Here is a 12,963-nt window from a genome sequence, read left to right on the forward strand (position 1 = left end):
AGGCACCAGCCTTCCCTCGGCGGCGGCCCGCAGCAGCACGCCGCCGGAGTACTACTGTTGCCAACGCTGACTGAGAGAGCGAGCAAACCCGAGCATTGCCTATTATTTTCTCCCACCGTCGCACCCAAAGCCTTCCTCCCACGGCTCTGTTAGTCAGCCCGTGGGCGGGAAGCCACATGTGCGTAGAGGGACTGAACACCCTGTTGTAGCTGTGAGGATGGCAGGCTGGCGGGGGCTGCCTCGGCCTCTCCCCGGCGCCGCTGGCACCCCGAAGGGTCACTCTCTGTGAGAGGCCTCGGCCTGGGCTTCTCCCCGAGGATGCCGGGGGGGAGAGGCTGTCGGTCAGGGGCTGAGGCCCGGGCCGCCCCTCAGTAGGCGGCCACCGCCGTGCCCCCGGGGGTGTGCGTGTGCAGCTCCCGGGGCTCGCACAGGCGGCCCGGTGGCCCTTCCAGGAGGGAGGAAAGAAGGAGGGCGTGTATCGAGGGGGCGGCCATCGGGCGGGGTGGCGTGACAGGACGGCGGAGCCGGTTGAGGGGTGGAAAGGGAGGGGGGGGGCTGCGAACGTGTGTGCGCCTGTGTAGCGGCGCGGGCGGCGTGCCCCCGCCCTTCCCCCGCCGGCGCCCGGCGCTGCGCGGTGGGCTGGCGTTGGGGTATTTACGGTAAGGTGGACCCGGCGGTGGCAGCTCGGTGTCAGGTGATCGGCGCTGAGGAGCCGCCGCCGCCGCCCGGGGACGAAAATGCAAGATGGCCCAGCGGGGCCGTGAGGGGCTCCGCGGCGCCCCCTCCCCGCCCGCCGCCGCCGCCCCGGCGCGTAGGGCCGGCGGGAAGCGCTGAGGCCAACCCCGCCGCGCCAGAGCCCGTCCCCGGCGGGGGCACCGAGCCATGGGGCTCTGCTACAGCCTGCGCCCGCGGCTCTTCGGCGACGCCGGCGGCGGCTCCATCTCCAGCGCCGCCTCCGAGCCCGAAGCGCCGGCGGAGCCTCACGCCGCCCCGCAGCCGCAGCCCCTCGGCGCCCCGCTCCGGCCCGGCGGTAAGCCCGGCGGGGAGGCGGACGGGCCGCCGCTGCTGCTGCAGAACGGCGGCGGTAACGGGGCGGCCCCCGAGCGGCCGCCGCTGCCCAAGGCCGGCGGCCCCGGCGGCGGGGGGAAGGCGGCGCGGCAGCAGGCGCTGCACCAGCCGCCGGCGTTGCAGAGACCCTGGGAGAAGCTGCGCCTGGAGGAGCGGGAGGCGGAGAAGGAGGCGAGGAAAGTCAGCAAGAGCATCGACCGGGCGCTCAAGGAGCAGAAGCGGGAGTACAAGCAGACGCACCGCCTGCTGCTGCTGGGTACGTGTGGATGTGTGTGTGCCGGGGCGGGCAGGTGCCCCGCGGGGCTCCCCGGCAGCGCCCCCTCCCCGGCTTCCCCCGTTTTCGTTGGGCGCCCTCCATCCCTCCTTTGTCTCCCCGCTTCCCCCCCCCCCCCCCCCCCCCGCGCTCCCCCCACCCCGGCCCTGCCCTCCCGCCGCCCGGCCGCCTCGGTCCCCGGGCTCTCCCCAAGACAGGTTTACACCTTCTTTTCCTTTCCTCCTCCCCCTCTTCTCTCCTTCCCCATTCCGGCCGCGACCGTGGTTTTGGAACAGGGAGGGCACGATCGGCACTGGTCCTGCGAGGGCGAGCGGCTCCACCCAGGCCGGCGGGCGGGGGAGCGGCGGGTCCGCCGGGGGAGGGGGGCCCAGCCCCGGGCGGGGGGCTGCCCCCATCGCCCCCCGGGGGGGTGGGGGGGCTGCGCGGCCAGAAGTTGTCTTTAGCCCCCGAGCAACTCGGAAACGTTAAAAGCCACCTCAGAAAGGAGGGGAACGTCCGCGCGTAAGATGCTGTAGCCTGTGGATGAGCCTGCCCTGCCGCGTGTAAGCAGGGGTGGTTTGATGAGGAGCGGTGCTGTGGGCTTGTCGCTCCTAAATGAGAGGAGTGCTGGTGAGCAATCGGCTCCTTATTGAAGTAAGCAGGGGTAGGTATGTATCTTCCTCACAGGCATCGCCTCTAGTACAAGATGTGTTCTTCAGCTGTCGGCTCTCCGATTTTTTTAGGGATGACTTGTCAGCTTTTGTCCCCTCTTCTCTGAGGTCTGCTATTGCCATTGCTCTTTCTAAGCATTAGTTAATAGTCCTCTCCGGAGGATTTGTACCAGCTGATACATTTACAGTATGAAAACCACAGGGGTATCTAATACAAGCATCTAATTTCCTGCAGGAATTAGAACAGTCATACTGCAGGGCTGCTTTTTTTTTTTTTTTATGGTCTGAGCAGAGGGCTTATTTGGCCTCTTAGCTGTGGTCATAAATCTCTGTTTTCTGTTTGCATGGAGATACTGATTTGCTTTTGCATTAGCTTGCTTTGCTTTTCGTGTTTTTGTGAAGTTGCGTGGTACGGAGTTTTGGTGGTTATCGATGTGCGTTCCAGATTTTGGGTAGTCTTACGTCTTTCTTTGTAAAGCTGTGTTTCCATGTTATTGGATTCCTTCGTTCCTGTTGGTGGGTGAGGGGAGGGGAAAATATTAAATGCAGCAGTGCACAAAAATATAAGCAATGTGTGCTAGAACTGTTGTGCTTCAATTCTAAAAAATAAATCATGGGCTTTATTTCCCATCAAATACCAGCCTGTAGGATACCAGGACAGCCAGTAAAAGGAAAGAGAAAGAAGACGTAATTCATAGTCCATGGAATTAATAATATCCTTTGTAAAATGTTTCTTCTGGTACTTGAACCATTATGCTATTTAACTCTAAAATTTTAAATATTCCCTTTAAAAAAAGCGTATTTTTAAAAGGCTTTTCTTCCTGTAACCTCTGACAGTGTGTTGTGAACAGAATGGCTACAAGAAGGCCAAGATACTGGTTGGTGGCCTTCCTCTAGAGAGCAATACACTTGCTTGAACAAAAGGATCCTAACAAATAGATACTGCGTGTAGTCTATAACATGGGTGGTTGTCATAGTAAACCAGAGAAGTAAACACCTGTTCAGAAGCAATGCAATTTGAAAAAATAAACCATCTCCCACCCTTGGCACCCTGAAAGAAACTCAACACTCTGAAGACTCTTTGCATTGGATTTTGTATTAAATCTGTGTAATAATTGGAAAATACTCTCTTGATCTCCGTATCGTGGGGAGGAAATGCTGGATTATTGTTTCAGCCGTGGCAGATCAGGGCCTGACATAAATGTTTGATCTGGATGTAGGGAGAGCTGCAGGTGCTTTGTGTTTCTGTTTGCAAAGAAGTGGAAATGCTGCTGTAGATAAGAGGAAAATATTTAGAATGGGGAAGGGTTTATTTGTCAGAGAAGGAGTAAAGCAAAATTCAGTTGCACAAGGTAGTCATTTTCAGTCTTGCACAGAGGAAGAGATGAAGGATGTATGCAAAGGTCTTTCAGAATGAAGAATATTATCAGCTTGGTATCTTAGAGCATTTCTGGTGATAACTAACTTGATCCCTGTCTGTAAGGTCTTCCTGGCAGAGTGAACCTAAGAAGTGTACCTTTGCTAGAGAGAGGAGGAATATTTCTGTAGATCAACATGGAGGAAATGCATAGCAGAGGGGAAATGGTGAATGCAGTGACAGCAGAGCACTGTCACAGAATAAACAAAATTGAGCAACAGCATTGGTGTGGGCTTTGCTTTTTTTGTTCGTTTTTTCTTTTTTTTTTTTTTAATACAAGATTGTAAATAATAGCTTCATTTTGGTTTGCCCTTGTATGTCTTGTACGTGAACTGGGGCAAGTTTAGAGGATATTAACAAAATTTTAGAGGAAAATACAGTGTATGTTTTAAGGAGCTACTACTAGATATCAAAAGGGTATGCAAATAAATGCACTAGTGTAAGAAAATTAATAATGTCCAGAGTCTCTAAATAAGTAGTATATTAGAAGAGAAGCTTCTATAAATGTTTGAAAATTACCTTTCCCTAAAAGCACACAAATTCTCTTTTTATTATGTCTAATGGAGACAGTCAGCTTTGAGCTGTGCATATATGTTACCAAAATACTATGAAGGCTCAAAGGCTTTTTTTAAGTGTATGTTAGCTCTCTAAGAATGCGCTCTTGCCTGTCACAGCTTCCCCCCAACTAATGTCTAGTGCTGTACATGATGTTTTGACGCTCCTGTCTAACCTACATTTGGAAACACTTAATGTGTTTTGTCATAACCAATAATTGTGAAAAGGGGGGTGTGCGGTAAGTCCTTGAGATCAGCTCTCTGTGTGTGCGCCTCCCACATAAATAGGTGTGTCTGTATCAGGTGTCTGTAACTGTGATGTGGGGGCTTTACTGGTGCACTGGAATAACAGTTTGGGTTTGTTTGGGTTTTTTTCTCCTTTTGCAAGAAGGTGAGCACACGTAAAATGGAAACTTGCTTTCTGCAATTGGCTGTTTCTTGTTTAATGCCCACTTTAAAAAGAGGGGAAAGGGCTGGAAACCTTGAATTGATTATTGTGCACAGTATTATTTGCATTTTCTTTTTTTATTTCCTTTAATTTTTATAAGTTAAAACCTTAATCTGTGCAGAATTCTTAGGATGCTTTTGCTAACCCTGAGGTTTTTTTTTAGCATACGTATTTATTGCACAGATATAGAGGGCTTGGTTGGAGTCTTGTTGCTTTAGTTTCTGCTTTGTTGTTGTTTTTTTCTTCCAGAGAACTGCAAACACTCTCTTCTACAAGTCTGTTTTAGCTGCTGATTTCCTAGAAACTGTACAAACATTACAAATCACTTTACAGAAACTATTTAAATTCTCACTTCCAGTCTTGTATTTTAAACTATTTTTGGAATAAGTGCGGTGAAGGAGGGTTGGCTTTAAACAAGGTGCTATCAATTGTGGTGTAATTAAGGCTTATAGAATGTTGAAGTAAACCATAGATAGAAATAATTTTTTCCTAGATAGCTGTTGTCTTCTAGTTTCCTCTGGCTTCTGTTTTATTTTTCCCATGTCCCCTGACTCCTGGTTGCTGTCCTAACTTTGGATGACTTTCTCAGGAACTGATTCTTTTGCACTTCCCTGCTAAAATGAAACTGAAAGTGCTGGGAGGAAAAGTGTTTCTGTTCAACAGAAACTGAAAGTAATGATATAGGGATTGAGGGAGGGAAAATGGAGATAGTAACTTTCTTAATTTAAAAGCTGCTGTAGCTGCTTACATGATATTTAACTATTGACTTGATAGTGAAATTTAGACATGTTTGATATTTATGTACAAAAGTGTGTAAAGTGTACAAAGAAACATAGCTCCACTGAATTCATGGAAATGAAACACAAAGGTACTTTGTCAAGCTTGGGGAGTTCCTAAGCAGTAGATCACTGACAGCTCAAGAAGATAAAACCATAGTAAGGCACTACTTTTGTTATATGCTTCTAAGTACACACCTGTTGACCGTTAGAATTAAACTGTGCTGGAAAAAGGATATCTGCTCTGACAGTGGCTTTTAGACTAAAATTGCAGTCTGTTATAAATGTATGCTGCATTAGCAAACCCTTAAGTTTATAATCCCCAAACCAATTTTAATACTTAAAATTAATAAATCTTATTTAAAATACAACTTCAGTTTTAACTTTTATATAGTGCCAACTCATGCTTATTGATAAATACCTGAATGGAGTTTAGCTTGATGTATGCTGGTACTTTCTCTGTGCCTGCCTAAGGCTTTGAGCTTGGGGTGTTTTTCTGTTACCACCAGAGATGATGCCCTCCCTGGTCCGTAACCAAGCTGAGCACCACCACTTGCATTCCGGGGTGTTGCACCCTTGTGATGTATCCTGTATATGCCTATCGCATCTTTACAAAAAGACTTGTTGATTTAGAATCCCTACAGCCAGGTAGTTCTAGTGTGTAGATAATGGAAAATTGGTAGGAATGGGTGTTTTCAGGACTTTGAAGTAATGGGCTGCAAATACTGACCAATATAATGAAGTAAACGGGTTATGTAATCCCTAAGCCTTTGTATCATTCCCATGTCTTTCCAAATGCTCTTCTGCGTTTGTTGTAAATTACAACATCGTATGAAGTGGTATATGCACTCCTGCTTACTGGTTTCCTCAACTGCAAGAAGTCATCAGGACATGTTGGAATTAGTTCTTAACTTTGGGGGGTATTTTTAAGTGTGCTGAAGGTGATCCCTGATTTACAACACTTAGCATTTCTTTATTCTGTAGATTACCAACTAATTGCATTTAGCCTATGTTTGGCTGTTTTAACCGATTTCTGGTTTTTGATTAATTTTGCTTTTTTTTAATTACTTAATATTTTGGGGAAAAATACACTGTTTTTTGTTCTATTCCATGTTAAGTGTAGCAGTACTGGGAGGCTCTAACTGCTGTGCAAGGATAGGTTCTGCAGCTGTTACTTAGGCAATATGAACTTTTGGTTATTAGGCGAGTTTTGTATGTCAGTGAGTATTCCACAAATGCTTATTGTAACATAATGTCTTAATTAAGCAAGCTATGATAATACCTTCTTTGCTGTTTTAAGCTCCTATTATCACTGTAACTTCACAACTGCAGAAATTTTAGTGTAAAACTTCTGGATTTGCACATTTGTTTTCCCTTTCCCCATACCTTCCCCCCACCCCCCTGGTTTAGAAGGAATACAGTTTGAAACTTCATTCCCATGTTCATTCCTTTCCACTGCCCAAACCAACACCCCATGTTTCTTACCTTGCCAGACCTTTTGCATTCCTTGCGTTATTTTTTTAATCTCCAAGATAACTGTATAAGTAACAGCTATATTGTGCAATTATTTTTGTTTTCATTTTGGCATCTTTGACACAGTGAAACTATACAAATTTGGGGAAATATTTCCTAGGTTTTTTTCTTAGAGTCATGACTTCCTTCAGCTTATTTTTCAAGTCAGGTAGCATTTGAGCTTAGAAAGTTGAATTAATATTTAAAAAATCCTTTCTTCTTTTCTTTTTAATCCAACAGCCTAACTGAGCTGTGGGGGAAACCTGGCCCTCCATCTGCTTACGAAGTTTAACTTATTTGATAGCTTGTTCTAAAACATTTTGCTTTCGCTGAACAGTGTTGGAAAGGTTCTTCTCCAGAGACTTCAGAGTAACAGCAGAGAAACAAAATGGTGCAAGTAAGATAACAATAAGTGACAGCTCTCTCTGGTAGAAGAGGTACAAATGTCTGTGTTACCATTTTGCATTGGGGAGTTCTTGATCATACCTTCCAGTGTTTTCTTAAACTCTGTGTGGTTTGGATCTTTTGCAGTGTCCAGAATGAGGCTCTTATTAGAGTAGATGCTTGATGGGTTGAGCAAATGAGTAAAAGCATGGACAGATGTTATTCAGCCTGTTGACTGGTGCCACCGTCTAAAAGAAATCTAAAGCTCTCTTTCACTGAAGGTGTAGATCCGTTTTCAGAGATGGAAAATGAATGTCAGTATTTATTACTTATGTTCTTAATAAAAACAGCCTTTCATAGATAACCATAATTAGATGATTTTAATAAAGATTTCCAGCCTTGCATGTTTGCTCAACCCTATGAGATATTTGTTGTGCTGCAGTCATCAACATGTCTTTTACTTTGTGGGCAGAAGCTTTGTCGTACTGTGCTGTTACCTACAACTGTCTGACACAACTGTTTTAAGGTTTGGGGTTCTTTTTTCAATATTTTGGATGTTTTCCTTTGACAGATAATATCATAAATCAGTAAGGCTAGGTGGTTTGTTTGTTTCCTTTTAAATACCCAGGTGTTCAGGGTCTGGAAGAAATGCAGCCTCATACATGGCCTGTGTGCATCATATTTATGCCTGTTCCAAAGGCGGATGAGCATGTTAAGTATATCTCTGTAGCACTGTATAGCTATAAGTGAAACTCCTGTCTCCTGTGGTTTGTCTGTGCACGAATGTTGAATAAAAGCTTAAGGACATGAAGCCTCGCTGGGTAAGCTGTGTGAAGAAGGAAAGATGTGCTGTTTGGGACTAGAATACGTAAAAAATATTTAACAAAATACTTCTTTCTTTTTCTGTGTTGACATACAAAGGATCAAAAAAATCCAAGAAGAAAACTGCCAATTAACATCTGTAACATAAGACATAACATCAGACACCTCTAGTAGAAGATCTTAACTGATAAGATCTCTTTGAAGTCTAACTGGAATTGCTTCCTCATAATCTGGTATTTTACATTTGTTTGTTTTTAAATTTAAGTTTGAAGAATTATAAATTCCACATATTTAAAGTAATGTCAGGTTTCAAGAATAATAAATTAATCTTTCCCCAAATACCATTACTGTAATAAGTTAAATCCAGGTCATGCTTATATTCCATATCGTTTTCTTTATTTTAGCCAAGAATTTACATCGTGTGAGAACAACATGGATTTTGGAGCTTATGAAGCTATTTAAAAGTAGAAAGCTCCTCCCCCCCAGTTTATAAAAAAAAAAAAAAAAGTATTCCACTTTCTCAATGACAGGCAATACAAATTTGACAGTTTCTTTTAAGAATTTGTTCCTATAAAGGACAAAATGGAAGCTCTTCTCAGCAATCTGTTTAAGCAAATTGTCTAGTTGGTCTTCAGAAGCCGTAGAAAAGGATAACATTTCTTCTGAGATTTGGGTTAGGGCATGCAATAGAGATAAGTAGCAGGCTGAAAAACATCTGTAGTAAAAACCTGACAACAAATTGAGTCCTTATTCTCTGTGGGAATAATTGCCCCACCCTCAATCCCTCTTTTTTTTTTTTTTTTTTTAGTTATTTGAAGATATCTTACAGAATACATACTTTTTGATACATGTATTTGATTTGTCATATGTGGATTAAAATGGATAGAAAGGGGTTTATTTTTCCATCATGAAGAATGAAGGCTATGTTAAACTGCCAAAAGTGTGGATAATCATGGATCCTTATTCTTCTGTGCAATTGTAATTTATACTAAGTAACTTAATCTTTTATTGAAAACTGTTGGGAATGTTGCTGGAGACATTACTAACTCTGCTATGCTACAATTCTCTTGATTATGGAGAATTAGTCATTCTGGATCTTGAAGCAAATGCAGAATGCACTGCGTGGTGTTAGGCAGCGCCTTCTTAACAATCATCTTCATTTTGAATGCATCACGTGTGGAGGACTATGTTACAACAGAAGCAAGTTGCTTTTATTCTTGAGTGAGAGCACTCATTCATATTTCACGTTTGAATTCATTTCATGTTGACTGAAGAATAGTTTTCTAATCCAGATGATACTTTTTCAGGTAGATACACACACGTGTGTCTGTGCATGCACACAAGTGACCACGGAAGCTCTTGTAAAACATGGTAGATTGCCATGAGGAGTCTAGGTGAGTTAAACCAGCCTTCAAGAGTATGTGGTTGGATTATATCCTGACGTATCTCATACGCTTAAAGCTGTGTAAGAACAGGGCAAGTCTAATGGATTCTGTAACAAGATTGGGTTTTTTCATCCTTTGACTCACTGGACATTTGAATTAAAAAATAGACTTATGGTGTTATCTTCTGCCTGTTCTGAGCTTGCTGTACTTGTCTAATTTACTCTCTAGGAGAGAGATGAACAAGATATTAAGCACTTCTAACACGTACCAGCCCTTGCAAAGACAAACTACTTTTTAATGTTCTTTTACAAACCATAAACCTAAAATGTGGAAGAATATAATGTTTTCTATAAAGGACATATGCAGAAATAACCAGTTCATAATCTCCGAAGGTATTTTTTTTTTAAAAAGTTTTTTTCCTTTCTAAATGGCAAGATGCTATGGAAGGTATTTGTCTCCTAACATGTCTGTTCTCCCCAATCATTTAATCAATCACTTAATATTAAAACTGAACAAAGGAAAAAAAATCCTTGAAGTGTACAAACTAAGCTTTTTCTGATTCAGGTGTACTTAAGAACCTTATAGTATACTACTGTTAGGTGTGAGGCTGTGTAACCTAGTCGTGTATAAACAAGCAGGAAAACTGCATTAAGGATTGTCTATAACTTAAGATGACTTTCAGATCCTTTTATTCATTGGGTCTGCTGACTTGTGAGCATGGCTTGATGCAGAACAGTAGCTGTTCAAACTGCTTTGCTTTTATCCCTTGAAAATATTTCAGTGAAGGAAAATGGGAACTATAGGGCAATAATTCTGGTTCAGGTTGAGTAGTTGATCATCCTTTGACTTAACATTTTGAAAGAAAAACAGAAATCTCATTCTTTAGAGTATTTTCTCACACTTTTCAAGGGGGGTGGAAGGCCAAAAAACGACCAACTGACCAACAAACCACCCTTCTTTCATGTAAATTCTGATGGCTTTGGTTGTTTAACAGAACTGAACTTCAGTTTCATATTGATATGGATTGTCCCTGTAGATGCAGTAGCACTGGGAGGGGAACACAAGCTTTTGGCACTTGGAGAAAGACTGGGTAACAAACTGCATTTAAACAACCTCCATGCACTGTTCCTTTTAGTAAATACATTTTTCTCCTTCCTTCTAAGAATATTTTGAACAGCCTTATACTTTCTGTGAATCTTCAGTGCTCTAAAGCACTTAATTTCTCTTAATGGAAGACTGATACAGAAGCAGCAGAGTTGTGTTTGATTTAGTGCTTCCTGATGTCTTGCTTTCGGAACAGAAGCCGTAGCAATCCCTCTGATGCTTCCATGAGTTCCTAGGTGCACCCAGGGTATATAAGGCGGCTGTTCCAAATCCCGTTGCTCCTCCCTCAGGTTCTCATATACTACTGTATGTGACATCTGGATTCATGAGCTTGTTTGTTCAATAGTGTCTTTCCAACTTGGTTATTATTGAAACAGTACAGTTGGTGTGTTGTGTTTTTGGTGCTTCCTTTTTTTCCTTAATGGAGAAACTACAGTAATCCTTAAGGAGGCCACATATTCACTCCTAGGGCATTCTCTGCTTCAACATCCTCACCTCTACATATAGAGTTAAGAAGTAGAAGGGGAGGAAAAAAAGAACAAAAATGCCTACAGTGGCTGTAGGCATCTGGCTTATGATATGCAGAACTCTCTTCTGTCAGTGGATTCTGGCTCCAGGTGTATGTCAGCTATGTCTTTGAACACAGTTCAAAGGTAGAAGGAAAACTGTTTTGTGGAAAAGCTGAAAAGGAGAGAATAGTTACTTTATACTTGAATTTGCTCATAATGTAGAAATGATTACGTGAAGAGTAATCCACTCTGAGGACCATTTGGCACTAGTCCTTGTCCAGTTAAAAAGGATTCAGATATGTGGTCTGTCTACCAGAGACCGAATAATACTTTCTAACATGTCAGGAAAAGTTAAAGCAATGCAGTAAAAAGTCAAGTCAAACAGCCTTTCAGATGACTGTCTGGGGGGTGGGCAGGGGTCAGATGAGACTGTCTTTCATGCTGCTTCATGCTATGCCCAGCACCATTGCTAGTGCTCCTAGTCCAGGAGTTTCAGAAAATAGGGACTCTGATGCTCTGAATAAGAACGAGCAGATGTTTCACACTAGGTCTGCCTCCCCATACGCTGTTTAAGAACAGGTACATGTCAATACCTGGTTCTGCTTTTGGGGGAAATCATTCGACTTAATACCTCATTTTCTCAGGGATTTTGTACATTGGTCGTGTGAGCAATGGCACAGCCTGCCAAGGTTCTCCAGCACTTGGTCTTGTAGCACGTGTAGATTTGGTGCAGGGCAAAACTCATATATACCCTTGTCAAGCCTAAACAGTGTTATGTAAGTATGTTGACTGCCACTAAAATGTAACCTTTTCTTAATTACAATATTTATCTGAGATAAAGATGGCTGAAAGAGTATGGGAGCAAAAGTTTTCTTCTGTTGTGTGTTTTGTTTTTTCTTTCCCCTTCCCTCTTTTGACTTCCTATTTAATGTGAATCCAAAGCCTCGCTGTAATATCTCACTTTGTGATCCTTTACAGGTCAAATAAACTTATTTAAAAGAAAGAATTTCTGCCGTTGGTTATTTCCCCCCCCCTCATGTGTTCTGTATCCTGATACCTCTAGTAAAAGAGTAATTAGAATCTTACTTGAACTGACAGCTTACATGATGTGCAAAGAAATGCTGAATTAGTCTCTCTTAATCCTGTGTCAGAAAAATAAATTTGAAGATACTACTGAGTACCAAATAAATAAATGTAAAGCATCTTTTGAGTCCAGTCCTTTACCCCGAACCCAGTTCTCTAAAGATAGTGATAGTTGTAGGTGAACAACCAGACAATGGAGCAGATTTAAGGAATTTATGAATAAGTAGACTGAAAGTCTGGAAGTGACCCGCGTGATTTCTTGGTTACACAGGTAGTCAAATGGAAGAATCTTTCTACTTCCCAGTTGTCTCTGCTCTAAATTAATAAATTGCTTGAATTTTAACAAGAATATTACTAAGGTAACCTTCATATAAAGTGTTCAAGCAAGTGGTATTGTTTGGGACCATGTTTGAGGTCCAAGTAGGACACGTTCTGTCTCACCCACCAACTGCAGCTTCTACTTGAGTGGAATTCATAATACAGGTGCTTTCTCCAGCATGTTTGTAGCTGTAACTCACATAGTTATTCTATTCCTTGAAAGCAAACAGTCTGGAAAACGCTCCTTAAAAGCTAACTGTGCTCTTGACTTATTGGTCTGGTCTGAACTGGTTTTTTCCAACATGTCAGAAGTGAGCAATGCCTCCTTCTAATGGTGTTTTTGTTTGTATTTTGTTTTCTGGAGGAAGCATTGTTTTTATTTTTGACTTGGTTCATCAGACAGTACAGAATTACTATGTATCTAAGTCTTTCTGAAACTGTACTCTGCACTCTGCTTCTGCTGGTTTTTGAGATGTGACCTTGCAGTGGCTTATTGAAGAGTATTATTTGACTGTACCATGCTTATCAGAGAGTTGCTGTTCTCCAACATTATTGCTGGTCTGCACTACAGTCTTTTGATAAGCTAGCATTATTCACAATGGTATCTTCAATCAGTGACTAAAAGTTTACTGATCCTGTAAGGACCTTAGTAGCAATAC

The 12,963-nt window shown here is 42.9% G+C and overlaps 1 protein-coding gene across 1 annotated transcript in view; it reads left to right on the plus strand.

Moving 5' to 3' along the window:
- Positions 1-611: 611 nt before the first annotated feature.
- GNAL (G protein subunit alpha L) overlaps positions 612-12,963 on the plus strand; it is a 199,308-nt gene continuing 186,956 nt past the window's right edge. Inside the window, exon 1 of the mRNA XM_064443033.1 lies at positions 612-1,324. Coding sequence (XP_064299103.1) covers positions 883-1,324 — 442 coding nt within the window. The 5' untranslated portion in view covers positions 612-882. The remainder of the gene's footprint in view (positions 1,325-12,963) is intronic.

Source organism: Phalacrocorax carbo, chromosome 2, assembly GCF_963921805.1.
Source record: "Phalacrocorax carbo chromosome 2, bPhaCar2.1, whole genome shotgun sequence".
NCBI classification, from domain to species: Eukaryota; Metazoa; Chordata; class Aves; order Suliformes; family Phalacrocoracidae; genus Phalacrocorax; species Phalacrocorax carbo.